This window comes from Lycorma delicatula, chromosome 1 (assembly GCF_047948215.1).
Source record: "Lycorma delicatula isolate Av1 chromosome 1, ASM4794821v1, whole genome shotgun sequence".
In the NCBI taxonomy this organism is placed as follows: Eukaryota; Metazoa; Arthropoda; class Insecta; order Hemiptera; family Fulgoridae; genus Lycorma; species Lycorma delicatula.
Genome location: NC_134455.1, coordinates 314,545,594 through 314,568,401, shown reverse-complemented (window position 1 = coordinate 314,568,401; position 22,808 = coordinate 314,545,594). Strand labels below are relative to the sequence as shown.

The window sequence follows — 22,808 nt, the reverse complement described above, 5'->3', positions numbered from 1 at the left end:
TTTTATTCTTTCTACAAATTAAAATTTATATTTTTTAGTCTATGATTTTCAATAAATATTGCAACAGATATCTTAGATTTCTACTTTATGAATTGCTAATTCTTGTAAACCTTTTTTATTTCACTTATTTTAACCTTTTCAACAGATCCTGATTTAAGTTTTTTGTATGTTTCAAAGTTAGTACCTCAAAAAGACTATTTCAGCTAATTTTTGGAATTCTTCTGGTTCATTTTTTGTTTTGATTAGAAGTACCTAGGTCATACGACATTGTATAATAATCTGCAAAGGCAGCACCTGACTACTACTAAAGTTTAATAAGCACTATCATCTACCACTCAGCCAATATATTAATGTTTTACACAAAATAACTGTCATTAAAATCCAAAATAATGAAACTTTAAAAAAATTTTTGAAATATAAATTTCACTGCTTCTGTGGTGAATTTACTTCCTTAGTAATCACTTACATAACAATTTTTTTTCTTTTGTTTATAAGACACTTATAATTTCTTTACCAAAGAAACTTATAATATCACATAATATGAATGGATACTAAAGTTAAATCATAAGTACACAAAAGACCAAGTAGTTGAATAAAAACTTACCTTATCCCATCACTTTTATGCAATACTACTGAGCGCCCTAAAATGTTCTGTTGTCCAAATAGCTGCATGGAGCTATCATTGAAAGCTGTTTCTTGAAGGGATGTCCTGTTATCCAGCAATCCAAACTTTCCACTGAGATCACCAATTGGGTACATATCAGATGTTCCTACTCCTGGGGGTGGTACACTTCCTTTTAATAAAATACCAAATGGATCATACTCGCTATTCAGAGCAGACTGTTCACAGGGAAACTCAAGTTGTTCCTGTACAGGCATCTATAATGTGAATAGTAAATTAATTTGAATGAATATACTTTATGTGCTTTCAATATAATTTCATAAAAAAATGCAAACAACAAATTCTGAAACAATATCTGCATGATCGCTGGGTAAATGATTATGTACAAATAAATTTCAGAAATACATGAGTTATTAGCAGAGTACGTGCAAAAGTGTAAAAAAAAATTAACAAATGCAAGAATATATTTGGAATTTTTTTCAAGGTAAAATTTTTTAAAACAGCCAAAATTTTAAATTTAAAGAATTTATTATTAGTTATTTTAGCATAAAAGTATAGCTATTATTTCTGCATTAGTATTAAAAGGTCAACATAAACTAATGATAAGGACACATCCAATGTTAGTCTGAAAAAAGAACTAAATGTTAAATGTTTCATAAAATTTTATCAAACAATTTCTTTTTTATAAGTATAAAATATTTTCACAACTGTGACAGGGGCATATCTTGAATTATTCTTTTTTGAATTATGTCTGATACTTTTAATGATAGTCTATACAAATTTCTATAATTTGATCCATCTTCATCACAATACCAGTTATCAAGAAAAACAAATTTTCATGAGACAGCTTAGTTAAAATGAAGTTTTAACCCTTCTGAAATGAACACCATCATTGTTTGCAGTCAATGAATTTTTAATGAATATAGTCATTAACAGATGGATTTCATCAGTTATGATGTAAAAAAAATCTCTAATAATTGTTTTGGTTTTTTTTTGTACAAAAATGTTTTGAAACTGTCTCAATAATACATTATTAATTAAAAATATTCTTTATTTGTTTTAATTAATTTATCTATTAACTTTTTTTAATAAATAGGTAAAAGTATTGTATCTAAACCTATCATAATTTTCTTCTGAATTTAATAAAATTTGTATAATAATACCGGGCATGTGCAACTTGTATAACCTGCTACTTGATTAATCCTTTTTAATAATTAACGTTAATAAATCAAGAAAAACTGCTGTAAAAAAGTTATTTAAAAAAAATTATAATATACTAGCATTAAAATAGGTGAAAAAAATGACAAAGTATGATTCACTGATAAAATTCCTTTGAAAATAATACTGTTATAAAAAGAATAGCAGTAGATTTAATATATAACAACAAAGAGTACAAGTTAATTCACAAGTACAATCAATTAATTTGCAATTATATAGAAGATTTATAAAAATAAAGATATAAAATTTATATTATCAAATGCGTTAACAATAAAAACAAATAATTAATGTAAAAGTACTGCATTTCTTATAGGTTTAAAAAATGTAATAAAAAGAGATAAAAAAATCAAACCATCAAACAAACAAATCAAAATTTTTTGTGAGTGTCTAGTGGCTGGTATCAATTGGAGATCTCCATTTTTGTTTGGAACATCTTTCTTAATATTTTTGCAATTTTTTACTTCTTCTACCCCATCTTTTACGTCCCACTTTTTCCTCCATGAATATCCTCTGTGGAAGGTGACCCAAATTACTTCCTTCTTTTAGTATATCCTTAATAGGTTCCTCGCCTCTGTCTCACCAAGTGTAATTTTTTCAGTGCCATTTTTTCTAAAACAATCTTAGTACTTGCAGAAACCAATTTTCCTGAAGAGGAAATAATTCCTATAACTGTGGGATCTTTAAAATGTGTACCATAGTATTAAATAACAGTATTTTTTGGGGTCTGTTGTAGATTATAGTTATTAAATCCATTTTTGTTATAAATCACAAAACTGTTACCACACCTTGCTTAAAATTTATATTGCTTTTGTTTTGTGTTTCTTACCAGAAACTAAATACAAATGACGATACTCATTCATTTCCCTTGTTTTACATTGGATCCAGCACACCAGTCTCTCAAGAACTTACAGAACACATTAATATATTATATGATGTGTGAGAGAATCCTGTCCAGCACGCAGATGATCTTGTTAGTATATATATTCCATTTTTTAAATCAACTTTTTAATGGTTATCCTGCAAATTTTTTTTTCTTGAAATTTGATAATACTTATTTCCATGTTAGATCTATACAGATGTAAGATGATGTAGATCTACGAGGTGTGGCTATTAAATAACAAGACTAATGCTTCAATATACACTCCTTCTCTATCCCTACAATGTTCCATACGAATTTTACATTGTTTGAAAAAGTGCTAGAAGTCTTCTCTATGAGCTCTTTCACATGACGCATGCCGCTTTTTATTTCACAGCTTCTACGGTTTGAAATATTGTTCCTTTTAATACAGATTTGACCATGAGGAATAGATGAAAGTCACATTGTGCCAGGTCAGGCGAATGAGGTGGATGGTCTATCACTGGGCTATTAAATTTGGCTAGAAATGTCTTGACAGATAACGCAGTGTGAGCCGGTTAGTTGTCCTGATGAAGAACCCATGACTTGTTTTTCGACAATTTAAGTCGTTTTTTCTTATTTTTTCATGGAGCTGAGCAAGGCCCTCAAGGTAGTAATGTTGATTAATAGTTTGACCTTTAAGAACCCAGTGAAGGTACACATGAATATCAAAAAAAACAATCATCATCATCTTCAATGTCTTCCCAGCCAACTTGGAAACGCTTAAACCACTCAAAAACCTGTGCACGTGATAAATTCATTGCCATATACTTTTTTAATATAAAATTAGTTTCAATGGCAGTTTTTCCAAGATTCATATGAAATTTCACAACAGTTCTTTGCTCTAAAAAAGCTCTTAAAAAACAGATGTCATCCAAATGAAGGCCACGGCCAGACTAATATGTCTACAGAAACTGAAGTGGTAACAATCGAAAGAGAAGGCTTCGCACTACACAGCTGTCAGTTGTACGAATTTGGCACAAGCGCAATTCTTCTTTAGCAACATTGGTTTCATTATTTAATAGCCACACCTTGTATACAACATAAAACAGACTACATGTACCTTGTTGTTTACTTTAGGGTAAGTAGCCATTCAATATTTTAATAACATCCTTTCTTAAATTATAAATATTTTTTTATCTTCATTCTACAAACATCATGTTATGTTATTGCTAAATGTTTGAACCTTAACTCACTTCATAATATTATTGAAGTTACTGAAAATAAACATATCTTTTCTATAGAATTTTTCTATTAACTCACATAATTTAATTCACAACTAAACTTTATCTTAAACATACTGAAAGGAAGCAAACTGAATAAGTCCCTTATTCTGAATATTTTTTAGCCTGTTTTTGCTTGACAAAGGTGCAAGATGCGAAAAAATTGTAAAAAAGTAGTGAAGTTAAAATCAACTTTTACTAATTACAATAAATTTTACACTAAGTTTTTTAGATTGGATTTTTATTTAAAACTATTTTTATGCAGTTATTGAAATAGGATCAATCAATTTATAATTATTAATTTCTTTGTCCTCCATTTTGAAATATGTGATTTTTTATGGAAATGATCAATTTCCATATTCCTCCCATTTAAAATGGAATGGAATACATATTGTAACATATTAAATTTTATTTTATCTAGTAAAATTATGATAAATAAATATCTAATTTAATTTTATTCCTACAACTTATAATATTTTATTTCTCATTAAATTTGTTTTTACTTCCTTGTATGAAGTAAAGGAAGTATTGTGATCGCAAAAAATTTGGTTTTCAGATTTCAATGGTAATATCCATTTTGACCATCCCTGAATCCATTTTGACTAGTTTCAGTGTGACGTCTGTACATATGTATGTATCTTTCATAACTCAAAAATGATTGGCTGTAGGATGTTGAAATTTTGGATTTAGGATTGTTGTAATATCTAATTGTGTACCTTCCTTTTTGATTGGAATCAACTGCATCAAAATCAAAAAATCAAAACTGCATCAAAAAATTTGGATTTTGGACTTTTTCTTAACTGCAGTAATAAGCCCTCATTGAGAGCTTTTCAATGATATTAAATTATAATAAGTGGTACTTATTTTCATTAGTTTCAGAGTTATAGCCAAAAAAAGTTAAATTAATGAAATATTTGGATCTTACAAGGGGAAGGCACATCGGTTCGAATCAAACTTCATTTCCTTTTTTTTAACTTTTTTTTTTTAATTTACATATATTTTGATTTATTAATAATTATTAACCTCTGATTGTAAACATGTTTTATGATAAATAATAATTCAATAATAAAAAATAAAATTAAAAAGAAGTTAGAAGTTATTAATGAAATAAAATTATATGTACTTTTCATTTAAAAAAAAAAAAAAATATGGACATGTAATTTAATAGGTGTTCAAGGAGGTCATGAGGTATCCACATCAGATATTTTCTGTTTATTTTGCTTTTAAAAATTTCATTTTTTAATACCAAATCCAATTATTCATTTTCTTTTAAATAAACTTCACAACCTCTATACCTAGCAACATCAGGATCTGGGTATCGTGTTCTTAGAGGGAAGCTGAATATTCATCAAATTTTTTTTCTAGTAAAAGTTTAAACCAAGATAATTGCAACTGAAGGACTATTGTTGAAATATATCAATTGAGTAATACAAAATTCACTTAAAAAGTAGAATTTTAAAAGATATGTTACGTGTTAAAATATTCATAAGAAGTAAATTCATACTCCGGTTTCAGAATCAATGGATTTGATCTTGGCAGACAATTAAAAGTTTAATGTAAGAAGGAGTCATCATCTATCAGCCATATAATCTGTTAGTCAAACAGTCTCTAGATTATTCCTTGCATGCGCTTCATGAATGGACATTATATCCAGTTTTTATAAAACCTGCTAAAAAAGATTGCTTTGGTCTTGTGTTAAACTTCCTGTTTTATTAAAAAAAAAAATTTATAAAAATGAAGTCATTTTTATTTTAGAAGTCAAATGAGAAACTGGTATACCACAACAGTTGAGAAAACTTATTCAAAATAAGAAAACTGTATTAATGTAATACTTATAAGTATGCAATCAAAACATACTTGATGGATGCGATATGAAGAGATACTGTCTAAATTTTCAATGTTAAATTCCATGTCTACAACATCATACTCTGTCTGTTGATAAAACTCCATTTTACCACTGACTGGTGACATTATTCCATTTCCAAACCATTCATGAACTACAGCTTTCCTCCGAAACACTGATGTTATTCTGAAAAAATAATAAAATGACCAAGGACATATGATAATGCCCATCCATATAGAATTGACATATTAAAAAACATTAACAACTTCACAAATTTAATAATTCTATCTTAAAGCAATATTCAACTTCTGACCACAAATAATAAATTTTTTTTTTTACTATTAAGATAGTGAAAAATATTTAAAAAACACACAATAAAGAGAAAATGACTGAATTTACATCTAGAAACATTGAAATGAAATAAATTTCATTAAATCTATAAAAAATATTCTTCATGGAGATTAAATTCATGATGAAAGATGAGTAAATGATGATGAATTCATCATCATTCTCATGATGAATTAAATGGAATTTCTAATATTTTACATGTCACTAAACAAGTATGATTCTAACACTGACTAAAAAAGAGATCTAAGCATGGAAATATTTTTTTCAATAAATTAAACCTAACAAACTACAATTAAAAATGTAATAAAGTTAAATATTAGTAGTAATTAATTATGTCAACACATGTATAGAACATATAAAAAAATATTTATAATAGAATGATTTCTTATGGCATATATAAATTTTTAATCATATTAAACTTCTGCATACCAACATTCTGTTAATTTATGCAGTGTCAATGAGAAACAAAAAAAATATTTTTAGGGATTAGTGAGTTTGAAAATCAGAAATGCTTTTAGAACATTACTGAGAACGTTATTAATGCTTTGTAAAGACTAATTTCTCAAAAAATAAAGCATGTTTTTATAATACACTAGTAATTTTTCTCATAAATAAAGGGTACAGCTAATTTTTAAAACAGAAAAGCAAGCCTCTTTTAATATTTTAACTATGCTTTATTTCTTTAACTTTACTAGAAAATCATCTTAAAATATTGTTAATAAAATATATAATCTGAAATAGATCTCAATTTCCTTGTAAAATTTAAATTTAAATCTGTTAAAACATTTTTAAGAAATTTATGTAAAATTAATTCACTTAGAAAACTGAATGATTGCAGCTTTAACTGTGATTAATAATAGATGATCTATCAGTAAGCAATGAAATTTTGTTTCTAAATTCCTAACTGCCATGAAGAACCGAATTAATGAACAGAGCTTTCAATGTATTTAATTATGGAGTCACTTCTTTCCCTATATTCTGAGCAATGTTGAGCTGTCATCAATAAGTCACAGTTTAAGAGGATTTTTAGCACAAAGTTTAATTTTAAGCCTGTTATCTTGCTTTACAGAAATGCAGAAACAAAAGAATGTAGATGGTCATTGTGAGAGAGTGTTGATAGGATGAGAAGAACAGATACAAATATCTCCAAAAAAGAATGAATCTGAAGTAGCTATAAAAAAAGTAGTTTGTGGCTTCCAGTCGTTATCTCTGAACTAGTCCTCTCTGACACCTATTTAATCCAGCAATCCTTCCATTGCTGGAGACATTTTCCTAGACCTCCTCTGAAATAGCTACCAACTGTGTACTGTCCTCCTGGTTACTCCTGTATGTTTCCTCCTGGTTGTGTACTGTCCACCAAGAGGTTACCTTTTCAATGGCATCTTCAGTTTGGGGGAATAACCAGAAATCACAAAGCTCTTGTCTAGTGAATAATGAGCCTGGTGAACTTGAAAAATGACGTGCTTGACCAAGGAATCGTGGATTAGATGTGATGAATAGGAGGGTGTGTTAGCATGATACAAATGCCATCTATGTGATTCCCACAAATCTGTTGTCTTGTGCTATACTACATCACATAGACATGCAGAACTTCTAGATAACAGTTTATTTTTAAATTTGGCTTTTGTGATGCACATCCCTGCAGTAGTTGCAAAATCAACAAAGTCGGCATCATTTTGATTTTGTTCTTTATTATCTTACTTTCTTCAGCCTTGTGATTATGGTGACTTCTTCAGTGACAACTGAATTTTAGTTTCAGGGCCATACCTTTACACCCAAGATTCATCATCAGTTGTCACAGTCTTCTGTAGATTAAGATCACTGTTGATGTACTCCAGTATGTTATGTGCATTATCAGAAAATAAAATCTGTTTCTGTTTATACAAAAGTAGTTTTGTGATGAGTTTAGCACCAACTCTGTGAATGCTCAAACTGTCCACTAAAATTGTATGTTTGGAACTATTGCTGATTTCCATCTTATTTGCAGTTTCTTGGGCAGTTACTGATAATCTTTTCAATACCAAACTACACATGTTTAAAATGACATTTGTATTTTGACTTGCTGATGGTCTACCAGTTTTCACTCTTAACTGAAATTTGGGCATTTTGAAAATGATTACATCTCTCTTTAATTTGTCCGTTTTCTATAGATTCATCCCTGAAAGCCTGCTTAATATTATGAATCGTTTTGTTTTGGGTTCACCAAGCTTTTGGGAGAACTTATCCAGTATTGCTGTTCAGCATTTTCCATTATTTGCCTGAAATAAAACTGCAACAAGTGCTCGCTACACTAACAATACAATGGCTACTAACTACAACTGACACACTCTATGAGGTCAAAAAAAACCATCCATGCACACTAGGAATTAGTGCTGTGATCTACCACGTTTTACTGCTCACTTTCAAATACTTTTAGAGAAAAAAATATGGTCAGATAATTTTTGAACATACCTTGAATTATTTTGAATTTCTTCCATTTCAGCAGAATATTTTAAGTTCAATTTTTTATTATTTTGCAGATCCCCATAGTTTTTCAACGATTTGCATGATTGCAATACCAACTTGTAGGTCTAAAAAATTGTACAAGCAGTTAACTTTCATATGCTTTGATATTGTTTGATATAATCAGTGTTACATATAAGCCATGGATCAAAATATATTGTTGTCCCTTGCTTGATTTTTTTTCTTGGATGATGTTCATTAATGAGGTGAAAGATCAGTCTGGCACCTTAATGAGTAAGTACTCCTCTGATTCCTGACAGGCTCTCCAAGAAACCTACTGCTGGTAGTACACCCATCTGGTATGGTTTTTTCCTGAGGAAACATACTCTTATTGATCTTAATTATTCTCCTGAGATCATGAAACTTGATTACATTCACAAGATGTGCATGAACACAATTACATAAACACTGCATGTAATCATTCCAGCTGAAATGATTACACATGGTTTTCTTTTGATTACACATGGTTGATTAGCAGACAGTGTTAGAATACTGTGCACTCCAATGTATTTAAATGACAATCACACATCTTTGTTAATTCATATGACTACGAATACAAAAATGACTTGAATTAACAAACTAGTTGCCATTTGCAAACCAATTTTAGTGTTAACATATGTGCTTGTTACAATGTCATCACTCTTTTGAAGTCACCTCAAGGCCATTTTTGTAAATATGTTTGTCAGGAAAAAGCCCACATCATGCAAAAAATTTGTTGCAGCTTTTTCACTAGCAGGAAGGTCTTAAATTCTTATTCTCATGGCAAATAGATTCTTGCAAAATGATAAACGCACCATAAAAAAGGAAATGGTATGCTGGAGTTACATATTACAGCAGAATATGAAATCTTAGATGATCGTAGAACAGATTTAGGAATAAAAAGGAATAAAGGATAATAACAATTATCAGTTACAAGAAAAATGAGCTTTGACTAATATTGTCATTGTACATGTCTCTTTTATTAATATTAATCTGGACTACTGTCATTAAATTTGTTGAAATCATTGAATTTCAGATGAAATATGTCAGAAATATACATTTCTACAGCAAAATCAATGTGGCACTGCACAGTTATAATACAGAAGCACTGGAATTTCAATTATAATCTAATAGGATCAAATCAGTTTATAATCATAGGATCTAATGAACAAAGATTTAATTTTAATGAATACGGTCTGCAAAAAGAGAAAGTTTTCAGCACAAACACACATTTTAATTGGTAATTCTATAATTAATGAAAAACACCATTTTAAAAATAAGCAGTGGTGTGTGTTTAATATATAATCAATTACAGCACTTTTGGAAAGTTGCTGTGCACTGGAATTATGGAACTGTAATGATAAAAATTTCTTAATTATTACTTTGAATTTTTATTTCATTATTTTATAGAAATGGATATTAAAATTACTGGAATAGTTTATAAAAGGTGTTGAAAATGATTCTCCGACATCAATACAACACTGGACAGATTTTAAATTATTTTCGAACACTTTAACCAGCTAACATATTGGGTTGTCTCTTTTGTATGCTGTTACTGTAGTTTTTAGTTTGTCAATCATGCATGGTCTGTTGCAATACACTGCTTGTTTCGCTGTCCCTCACCTTAGCCTGCACTCACTTCGGCCTCACCTTGGATTGATTTCCATTTTGTAAAAAAAACTCATTGACCTGTTAGCATATGTGTTGTGGTGCCATCTTTTTGGAACCAACCATGATTGTTTTCCACTTCTGTTAACTGACTAATGAAGTTTGTTAAAACAGCACAATATTTCAAAAAAAGATTTTGTATTTGTAAAGATTGGCATTTTCAAAAAAGATTAGACCCAAAAAAGATTGCATGTTCTACTCCACTGACCCAGATTCCAATTTGTGTAATTCATGGTGGTTAATTGTCAACCACAGTCAAGTATTTTGTGAATTAATATACCCTCCCAGATGAAACCACGTTTCATCTGTAAAAAACATAATGTCAAGGATACCTAAGGAATTTTGATCAATAAAATATTTAAACCATTGACAATAATTTAGTTTTTTGGCATGATCTCTAGGTTTCAGTTCTTGAACACACATTACTTTGCAGGGGAAAAGTTTTAGTTCTTTTCTTACAGCCTTACGTACAGTAGCAAGTCTACTATCTTGCTGCTGGGCTAACTTATGCATTGACTTTCAGCCATAGCATCTGAAATATTAAGCAGGTTCTGTTCGTTTAGTTTACGTGGTCTTCCACTTTTATCAGCATCTTCAACAAAGCCTGTTGCTGAGATTTTCGATTGAACTGCATGAGGTTCAGTTGCAATGAGGAACAGGTGTATTTGGAGACTTTTCAGAAAACTGATGTTTCACTAAATCAGTTTACTTGTCACCTTCATGAAAGATGCGTTCAGTGAGAAAAATCCGTTCCTCTACTGAAAAAACTATTACATTTACCACAACTACTAATTCTGATAAACAAAGCAACACGAAATGAAACAAAGCACGTTCAATCACAACTCAACAACTGATGTCTTGGTTTATTACTGAGTAGTGCCCAATGAACTCACAGGGCAACCAACCTAATGCCAGAAGAACAGAATGCACCACATATTCTAAATCATACTGTGACTTATAATAATAATAGTGACTTTCCGAATGCGCTATACTTTTAGCAAAAGAGATTAAATGACTGTTTACAAATATATACGTCTACAAATTCAACATATAAATTTAAGCTTCAATAATTTATTGTAAAGAGATTTTTAAAAATAACAAATTAGTTAACAATAATTAATTTCATAATTACGTAATTATGAAGTTTTTGAAGTTGATATAAATTTTTTTTCTCCAGTTTATTAATTATAATTTTACATATAATTTGAATAGGCCTACAAAACAATTTCAATTGGATGAAAAACATCATCTGTATCACCTGTATCAAACACAAAAGGTGAGAAATAAATATTTTGATAAACTATGAATCATCAACATCAAGTAAAGAGGGTTTACAAGGTTTGTATACCATAAAGATTACGTTTCTATAATGGCTTTAAAAAAAGTTCATTCTTCTTTTTTTTCTCAAACTGGATAATCTACAATAAAATGTTTCTTCAGCCTTATTGGATTTTTAATCTGGAGTTCATTTTAGAAAAAAAAAATTGGTAATGGTTTAATAATCAAACTGCATAATTAGTTTGTAAGTACATTTCATAAAGAAAAAATTAAGCTACTAGTTAACCTAGATAATAAATAAGGTATTAATAATAAAATAATTTAAGATCTATCAAACACCAAAAGGAAATATATTTAATATTAAACCTTTCAAAAAATAATTACCTGCTGCAAGCAAGCCTGTCTCCTCTGGCTTTAGGTCCATTGTCAGCATAAATTACAAAAGAGCGTCCAATTACTGAATTAGGACCACTCAATGGTGTATGAGGATCATTAAATAATTTTCGAGTAATAACCAAATTATGAGATTTTCGACCAGCAATAGATAATTTTCCCAGTCTCTCTGACAGAGCACCTACTCTGCAGTAACCAACTCTGACGCCCTCACCACATTGTGAATCTGAGGTCTTATTCACAATGTAAACCTATATGAAAAAAGTACTTTTAAGCATTACGAAAAATACTTTTAAGCATAAAAAATAAAAATATCATGAAGTCAAGTAAAACTTTGTTTTATGAATTATGAAGTTAGATGAAGCATATTTTGTTCTTAAATAACACCATAATCTTCTAAATAAATAAAATTTAAAGCCTTTATCAGTTCATTAATTGTCATAACTGCAGGTTCTAGAACTCAGAAAATTAAAATTTCAGAAATTAAATTCTGCATTCATTACTCAGAAAGGTATTATTGTCTAATGAAAAAATAAATTGGAACAATAGGTATCCTATACAATGATTCTGTACCTAAAATTTGATGAAATCAGGCCATGATACATTGCTATATTTAATTGACCATCACTTGGTTTAGAAATTATATTTAAAGCACTACTATTTTATCATAGAGATTATCAGAGTATTTCTCCATCATTCATAAGAGACATCTCTCAAGGGTAACACCAAGTAATTTATAGTTTATCGAGTAATTTATAGTTATATAAATATATACGTTATGTCTTAGCCTTTCATCCAGAGGTCTCAGGTTTGAATCCCAGTGTCAGGCATGGCATTTTTTCATATGCTACAAAATTTCCATTTTTATATTCCCACATACAAGCTTGCAAACTTTTGCGGTGAATTAATTCATCAAGAAAAAAATAAGAAGTGGATTCTTATAAATTTCTAGTAATATTAATCATTAAAATGCCATTCAAAGAGTGTTCAATCCCTGTCATTTTGAAAGTTCAGTATCTGAATTATCCATACAAAGAATATTACTTGGAAACTGACACGTGAAATCCTTTTCATGCCAGTTTAAATAATTATCATAAAACCATAACCAATTTGCAATGTAAGATGATGTTTTTATGGATTTGGGGATAACTGGAAGGACTTTATGCATGATCCTTATTATTTACATGTTATTATTAATAACAGTACAGTATGGCTACTTTGCCAGTTAATATAAAATCTATGCCAACATATAAATTGATTTGGTACTGTTATCACAGCTGCCTTTAGTGTTCAATTATTATTCTTCTTTGGCAGTTTTTTCTGCAAGTTTTGATTGAATTCAATTTTGTGGTTTTAATAAGCCTTTTCCCAACTTCTAGTACCTCATCACCTCAACATTTCAGGATGGTCAGTAATTAGTAAATGTTTCTCAAGCTTTCACTGTCTTATGAAAGGTATAATGTTCTACTCAATGAAGTATTAGTCTTGGTGTTATTCTAAATATTTTAGGTAATGCAAGACCAACGAGAAAAAAGATTATTTCAGAAATGATCATCCAGTCTTTTTTCTGGACAAAGGTAATATACAACCTGTCAACCGACGAAGTCTGTGGTGGGCTGGCTTGTAAATTTCAAGCTACAAGAAATCTGGAAAATGCTTGTCAGGATCAGTATAGTAGTAAGTCAGTAAATACTGTATTTATATATATTATATATTATATTACTGTATATATATATACATAATATTATATTGTATATAATATATGGATGATATTGTATGCGTAAATGTTCATATGCGGGATTTTGAGTGTTTGGTTGTGTGAGTGGTGGAGATGACTGGTTTGATAGTGTGTATGCGGTAGCCGGGAGTTGGCCACCACATACACACACACACACACACTATCAAACATGATAGTGTGTATGCGGTGGTGGTTGATCACTGCATACACACTATCGGTATGGGTGTGTGGTGTGATGAGATTTCGGCTGTTCATGTGTCATATTATACAGTTTTATAATTTTGATATTTTATAATCTTAAACCAATAAATTAATTACAGAAAAAATCATGTCATTTCATTTCACAACCACCATGTTGGTTCGATCGACCGGATTGTCGTGTATCATTAACCAGCCATCATTATTAATCAGTTTAATAAAAAATGTACGTAAGTGTAATTTTTCATGTTTGTGTTAACCTTTACATGTACTGTAACAGTGTTACCATACTGTGTGTGTGTGTAATCATATATCAGTTACTGCATTAGTCAATACATATGTGTATACTTAATTATGTATTCATATAGTTGTGCATCATTCTTTATTCATATTTATGTACTGTGTTGTGTTTGTTTGAAAGGGGTCAGTTCAACATAGCTTTGACCTTAACTTGACTACTAGTGACTTGCAGTTGTGTGACTCTTATCTTATCACCAGTTATGCCAGCTACACATGCAGCCTATGCTGACATTATCATCCAGCAATCACTGAGGCAACGCCCCGTGACCAGAATAATCCATTTGAGTCATACTCTAGTTATCTTAATTAATCGTAAACAATCCTTTCACAATATTGATTCTGTCTTTTCTTTTAATCAATCACCCTTTATCTACTTTAACCGTTTACTCCACGATATTATTCCCTTTTATTCCAAATATTATTCCATCTTAAAACAATAGCCTATTTTTAATTATTCATATTTCTATGTTTGCATGCCTCTATCCAATCATTATACTTGTGCTGTTTTAAATATTGTTAGTACTCCTGTCGTATAATGTAATTATTTGTGAATCATACCTTTATTATTATTAATTTAAAAATGGAAGATTCAGAACGGTTAAAGCTTTTAATTAAAAAACGAGGTATAGTAGTTAATGGACAAATGACAAGATTCAATAGTTCTAGATAAATTCAAGATTCAATAGTTCTTAAATAAATCAGATGATGTTAGTCAGCTTAAAATTAGGTTAGTTAAATTTCAAGAACTGTTATTGGAATTCCAAAAAATTCAAACCGAAATCGACATTTTAGACGATTCTGAAAGCCATGATGATGATTGGCTGAAGATACATTCTATCAATTAACTAAGCAAGCCCAAACTAAAATTCAGCAGCTCAGTAAAGCTGACAGTATCGGTGTAAAACATGATACAACTAACAAAAATAATGAGTCAAGTTGGGCTCATCCCTGCTTTTTGTTAACAGCTATCAAGCTGCCCACATTTTTGGGAGAATATAACGAATGGTCATCATTCTATGACAGTTTTAAATCATTAATTCATGACAATCCAAATCTGTCCAATTATCAGAAATTTCACTATAACAAATTGACTTTAAAAGACAGTGCTGCCAGTGTTTTACATTCTCTAGAAGGGTCATCTGAAAATTATAAAATTGCTTGATACCTCTTAGTGGACATTTCAAAACAAGAGGTATTTAATCAACAAACACGTCAGCCATTTTCAATCTAAATCAATTAGACAAAGCGTATAACTCTAATTTGAAAAAAATAATTGATGATGTACAAAAACATGTGTATACCCTTCATACATTAGGTCAACCCACTGAACACTAGGACACTCTAATAATTCACTTGATTATCAGCAAGTTACATAAAACTACTCACTGTCAATGGGAATCAGAGATAGAATCTAACAATGTGCCTGTTTTATCTGATTCAATAAAATTTCTAGAGAAAAGATGTCAAATTACAGAAGCAGTTGAATCTAAACCAGCACCCTTAAAACAATCTCAAACTGGAAATTCCCAATCAAAACGCAAACAAAACTAAAAAAATAATATATCCATGTCCTATTACTTATCTTCTATAAAGAAATGATCATTATGTGACAACTCCATTAATGATAGAGAAAAGGAAGTGCAGAGGTTAGGATTATTTTTTTATCATAAAATTAAAAAATTGTGGTGCAGGCTCATGCAAACTTTGTGGTAAACATTACACTGTATTATTGCATTATTCAGAAAAGAAAAATAAATCTTTGCATCCTGAATCAAATACATCAATTTCCAAAGCGGAATCCAGTAGTCAAAATCAATCAATTGTGTCCACATCACATATATATTGAGCAAAGTTGTTCCTTCTTCACTGCTGTTGTCTACTGCCCTAGTGTCTGTTCTTGATCATCGCGGGGTTCCTCATCTTTGTCGTACACTATTAGATTCAGGATCACAATCAAATTTATGGCTGAGAAGATGGTCAGAAAACTAGGCTTGCCATTTGCAAATGTGTCTGTAGAAGTGAATGGAACTGGAACATCCACAAAACTTCTAAAGTTGTTCAATGTGTCATTAAAAAAAGATTTAATACATTTTCCTCCACTATTGATTAGTCCTAACATCTATTACCAAACATTTACCCACTGTGCCAAATGAGAAATCAGACATTAAAATTACACCTAATGTTCAGTTAGCAGATCCTCATTTCAGTCAACTGAGTGACATTGACCTTCTCATTGGAGCAGAGTTATTTTTCGACTTGCTACGTGACGGAAGACAAAACTTCATGATTCATCTGCAACCCTTTAAAATACAGTGCTTGGTTGGATCATTTCCAGCAAGGTAACGACCAATACTATGTCACACATAACTACAGTTTGCCATCTATCTATGCTGGACAACATCAATAAAACCATATAGAACACCATTTCGTCCTTTCTATACCATGGTGTAGACTATTGTGATCCATTTTATGTTAAATTAACTAAACGAAGAGGAGCTACACCAGTAAAATGTTATATTGCATTAGTACAAAGGCTTTACATTTTAAACTAGTAGAAGATCTTAGAGTCTTCTTGGCAGCAGTTCAAGATTTATCTCAAGACGGGGGAAATCCAAAGATGTGTACTTGGACAATGGTACTAATTTTGTTTGTGCTCAGTGAGAACTGCTAGAAGTAGCTGAGTTACAGAAGAACGAGGAATTCAAGAGTTCTATCTTAATCTCTCTATCCCAAGAGGGGTTAATGTGGACTTTCATACCACCCAAGGCTCCACATTTTGGAGGTTTATGGAAGTTGTCAGTTGAACATGTCAAAATACACCTAAAACGTATCATGAAAACATCAGTTTTACCTTACATTAAGTTTGTAACGTTATTAACAGAGGTAGAGGCCTGCATAAATTCATGCCCATTAGTTCCTTTCAGATAATTCAACTGATCTTTCTCCTTTAACTCCTTCTCAATTCTTAATCGGTGATGTACTCACAACTAATCCTGAACTTTCCATATCTGATCTTTCAGCAAATAACCTATCTCACTAGCAACAAAACAGTTGTTGGAACACTTCTGGTCACAGTGGCCATGAGACTACTTGAATGGCCTACAGCAGAGAAATAAGTGGACCAGTCCACCTAATTTAAAAATTGATGACATGGTTATCATCAATGAAGACTCTCTTCCCCCTTTACAATGGAAAATGGCCTATATTGTAGAGCTTCATCCAGCAGAGGATAACAAAGTTTGGGGTGTCACTGTCAAGAGTTCAAATGGTATACTGAGACCAATTAAAAAATTATGTTTTTTACCAATTTATTTTTAAGGAAACATTAGACATTAACTTGTTTTAACATTGTTCTTTTATTATTTGTGTATATCTTAATGTAGTATTTTTGAAGTAACTTCTTCAAGGTGGGGAGACATGGATGATATTGTGTGCGTATTTATTTGTATGTATGATTTTGAGTGTTAAGTTGTGTGAGTGAGTGGTGGGGATGACTGGTTCGATAGTGTGTAGCGGTGGCTGGGAGTTGGGGGAGTCGGTGTTGATCAGTATGGGTGTGTTGTGTGATGGGATTTCGGCTGTTCATGTGTCATATTATTCAGTTTTATAATTTTCATATTTTATATAATCTTAAACCAATAAATTAATTACAGTCCACTGCAAAAATCGTGTCATTCATTTCACAACCAATATAATAATAATAATATATATAATTATTAATAATAATAATAATATATAATACATTGTATGTATATTTTTTTAAATTAGTATTATAAATACCATGAACAAATCTAAATCTATGGCCTTATTAAATGAAAACTATTTAATAAAAAAACAGGAAATTCACATGCCTTCTTTGGAATAAAAAGAGAGGGCATCTTCAAATGTTCACCTCAGGGATTGACTGTGTAATGAACATCATTTTTCTCACAGAAAGCAATTTCTGATTGGTGTCATTTGAACATCAGATGCTTTATATGTATCACAGTGATAAGAAATTATATGGAATAGTGCAAAGCAAAAGATTACATACTCCTGTCTGAAACATTACATAAAATCACTCAGTCTCCATTCAAAAAGATACATACAAGTAAATTATGTACCAAACTCCTTTTTAATTTCCTTTTTGTTTACTTTTACTTCTAAGTTTTTATTATATATTATTTATTTAAAAGGGAAAAATCTGGGGCCACATGTTAATATTTCATGAACTCAAATTTTATTTTTATCAAATAACAGCTTTTATAAGTTTTATCGTAATATTGTAGCAAACAGTATTAAATTATTTTGATACAAAATAATAATTAACTACAATTAACCATTAAATTCATGACCTAAAAAAAAACACCCAGTGGAATTATGATAATTACACCAGAGATTTGAGACAATGACCAACAAGACAATAGTCAACAAGGTCATGAATGCAGGGTTGTTTTCAATGATGTAGTTTATAAGATTCATTTAACTTATGGTGCCAAAAATACTTACAAAGTATGGATCATAAGTACTCCCTGCAGAAACACACCTTGCTGTCCAGTTGTAGAAATCCTTACCAGGTGGGTTTTCAGTTATACCCCATCGGTGGTCATGGGTGTTATTAACAGAAGTGCCATCAGCATGTACCAACTGCTCAATAAGTATAGCAGTATCAGCAGTCCAATCTTCAGCCACCTGTCTCATCAAAATTCTCCCAGCAAGAGGATATCTGTAATAGTTGTTAAATCAACATAATTACATTTCTTCTAATTAGATCAAAAACTATGGAAAAACTTAATTATCACACTGAATCATTTTAAAATTTTTTTAAACTATCTTATAGCACTTTTTTGTAAGAAACTGACTGATAAAGAAGGATTTTTTAATCTGATTAAGGAGTAACATCCTTCTTTTTAAAATTTTTTAAAAAGTTTTAATACATCTGATGAAAAAGTGTGCATTATAAAAGTGTCAATGTGCAAACATTAAGCAAAATAATCAGCAAGTGATATTTTTATTATTTATAATAATTATTACATACTGCTACATGCTAAGCTACAAATTCATTAACAGTAAAATATATATATATATATATATATATTTATTTTATTAGATCAACCAAAGTACAGAATAAATAAAGTAGGATGACTTACCTTATTCCATTATATATGGTGAGTGCTTTTGCAGTTTACTCGCATCATCAACTGTATTACATTTTCATATATTCATCTCAAATTACATTACAAACTTCATAAAATAAAATAACTTATCATGTATTTATTTATTTTATTTAGAATGTAAAATCTTTAATCATTTATTGTAAGAATTTATTGTAAGAAAACTTTCATTCAGTTAAATCTGAGATGAATGTATGAATATGTAACGCAGCTGATGATGTGAGTAAATTGAAAAAACGCACCTGCATATATAGTGGAATAAGGTAAGTCATCCTACTGTATTTATTCTGTTGATCTAATAAAATTTATTAGTTGATTAAAATAAATATATTTGTATATAGTACAGATGAGTATGATTCTTAAAAGAATTGACTTAAAACAAATAAATATATGTATATACAGACACTAAAACTTGTTCAAAGTGGAATCGCAAGGGACCAAACTATTTTTTCCAGCATTATGCAAAATTGTATACAGAGATTACTCTAAGTCTGAATAAAATACACTAACTGTAATTACATACCTATAGGGGGGTATATGGCTTGGGGAGTGTAGATTCTCACTATTTAGGAGTATAGATTCTTTTACAACACTGATGCATGTTGTAAAATCCCAGATCATTTACCAATCACATAATTATTATTATTCTCTTATACTACATTTCATACTGCATTTCATTCCACTACACTAACCTATTATTACATTAAACTACTCTACAGAATATCTTTAGGCTTATACATTTGAAAACTATTGCAGTTTTCTACAGTGGTTTAAGGCTTAATAGGCCTATTAAGCCCTCTTCCAAAGGTCTAACAAGAAACTTGTTTCCACTTTTTTTTTGCAAATCCTTTTGAATATAGTCCTTATCTAAATATTGGTCTTCAAGAATTTAGGATGAACTTGACTCAACTGCAAACTGAATTAGGTCATTACAATTAAATTAGGTCATTATAATGATTACTCTTAAGTAATCATTAATTTACATTTTCCTGCAATTAAATCGTGCCATTTTTTCTCTTTAGCTTCAATAACTGTAACTTTAACAATAAGTGACAATGGGACATGCAACTTAGTCATGATGTTCACTGTTAAAAACTTGAGAATAAACTGGCTTGCTAAGATGTAAAAGTGTTAATGGATTGTGTAGTAAGGTCAGTGGGTCTAATAGGAATATTTTCTACAAATTTAGATGCTTCCATTCTCCGCCACCCTCTAACTGTTTTATTATATAGTATTACAACATAGTATGTTGTAATATAGGGATTATAATCTTATTTAATTAGTTATTTTAATATAGAGATGCAATCATGAAAGCTGAAGTGATCGAAGATAACAGTATAATAATAACATAGGAAGACATAGTGTCTTTTATGTATTATTGTATATTTGTGCCCATTAATGTAAATATTATTGTATTGCATGTAACGTAACATATTTATGTTGGATTAAAGATATATGATTAAAAATATTGTATAAATAAAACAAATTAAATAATTTTTTAAGTTAATTTTTTTTTTTAAGCATGTCACTAAATAAAAATTAAATTAGAGGCTGTAAAATTTATTTAACATCTTTGCAATATTAAACTCAGTTAAAACTATATACATTAACAAAATAATACAATGCTGTTAAAGATAAGTTTTTATAATTTTTTTCTATTTTTATATTTTTATATTATTATTTCTATTTTATTTATCTTTTTTATATTACCAACATAACAATGCATAACAACAGACAATTTAGCCATACATTACGAGGTGATCATAACTATATTTTTGTAACACTATGGCATATTTTTAAATTAGTAATTCTAAAAATTTAATTTCATTAAAAATCTAATATTATTACTTCACAGCCAAAACTGAACGTTTACAAACTTCATACATACAATAACTTACACAAAATGATTTTTACAAAGTACAAACATCTTCAATTTAGATTTGTAATTCAATTTGTTATCCAGTCTATGAAATACAAACCTATAAATAACTTGAGCTGTGTTCATTGGGACTTTCTGATTAATATTTGCTCCTGTCTGGTAATTAATTAATGTAGAACAAACCCAAGGAACTTCTGAACCATCACCATTCCTATTTTAAGAAAATTTAAAAAGATAATTGTAATACAAAAACTCAAATCAATTCACTTAAAAATAAAAATCCTAATTCTAATTTAAATTTTAACTATTTTCTTAAATTTAAATAGAACATTAAATTTTAATTGAAATGTTCTAGAACTTCAGCACATATCTAAGTGTCTAGTTTTACTCAGAGAGTTAAAAGTACATTTTTCATAATTTTTTTTTATTCCTCTATATTAAAAGAGATGTTAATAGTTTATTTTCAAAATACATAATAAACAGTTTGGTTCCTAATATCTTCTCACTATAAATTTTGTGACAATATCAATAATAACAATAATAATTTTGTGACAGTTTATGAACTGTCACCACTAGTCAATATCATAAACTGTCACCAATAGTTTCAATGAAGGTAAAGAGTACCACTGAACTCTACTCATGAAGGATTTATATAATTGTAACTTTTTAAAAATATTTTAAAAGGTTTTTCATATTTTATTTTTCTGAACAACTAATCTCTGAATATGGTAAAATGATGATTAGTTTTATCAGAAAGCTACAACAAATCCATAGGCTTTTTACATCTCCAGTAAAAGCTATAGGAAGATCTAAAAATGAGATCAGTGTTTCTGTTGAGACAAGATATCATCTTTTTTATACTAACTAATATTGAAATACAAGCCTGTATATGACTAGTGATCGATGAGCCACACTATATTCCCGTCTTAATGGCAGAAATACATCCCACATTTTTTCACCATTGTAACCAAGCTTTCCTGAAAGATCACCAACAGCATATTTCTCCTGAGTAGCACTGGCTGAAAATACATAGGATTATAAATAGAGAAAAATACAAAATAAATAAACAATTAGATGAGATAATAAATAACTTTCAAGAAACTGCATTTATAATTCTTTTATTTACTTGTCTGGTTCTCATTTTTTTAATAAATGAAAACCAAATTTTGTAACTTAAATAACCAGAATAACTCATGTATTTTTCTGCATTACATAATTTATCCCTTAAAATTTCAGAATGAGATATTAGGAATTACTTTTCTTGTACATTTCCATCTCAGTTACGTAAAATTTTAATTCAGAATGGTTTTATTTTATCCACAACAGTTATTTTATTTTAAACAGCTTAACACAATATTTATATTTCATCAGTTCAGGACTGATAAGTTTTGTAATGCTTCTAGGGCAAATCTCAATCACTAGAAAATAAAATAATTTACCTTCAAATTAAAGGGTATTGTATTTAATTTTTTACTATTTTATATATATTTTAAAATTTTGAAAAGATAAAGTCGTTTTATTAACTAAAAAAGTAAATTTTAAAATCTATTGAAACTACAAGTAACTAACCA

At 29.5% G+C, this 22,808-nt stretch overlaps 1 protein-coding gene across 2 annotated transcripts in view; it reads right to left on the bottom strand.

The window, feature by feature from the left end:
* Rsod (superoxide dismutase family protein Rsod) overlaps positions 1-22,808 on the bottom strand; it is a 73,871-nt gene that overhangs the window by 29,946 nt on the left and 21,117 nt on the right. For both annotated transcript variants that reach the window (XM_075381846.1, XM_075381837.1), the window contains 6 exons: positions 22,121-22,256; positions 21,338-21,448; positions 18,694-18,910; positions 11,961-12,220; positions 5,816-5,987; positions 605-879 (listed from right to left, as the gene is read on the bottom strand). In XM_075381846.1, the coding sequence (XP_075237961.1) occupies positions 605-879; positions 5,816-5,987; positions 11,961-12,220; positions 18,694-18,910; positions 21,338-21,448; positions 22,121-22,256 (1,171 nt within the window). The remainder of the gene's footprint in view (positions 1-604; positions 880-5,815; positions 5,988-11,960; positions 12,221-18,693; positions 18,911-21,337; positions 21,449-22,120; positions 22,257-22,808) is intronic.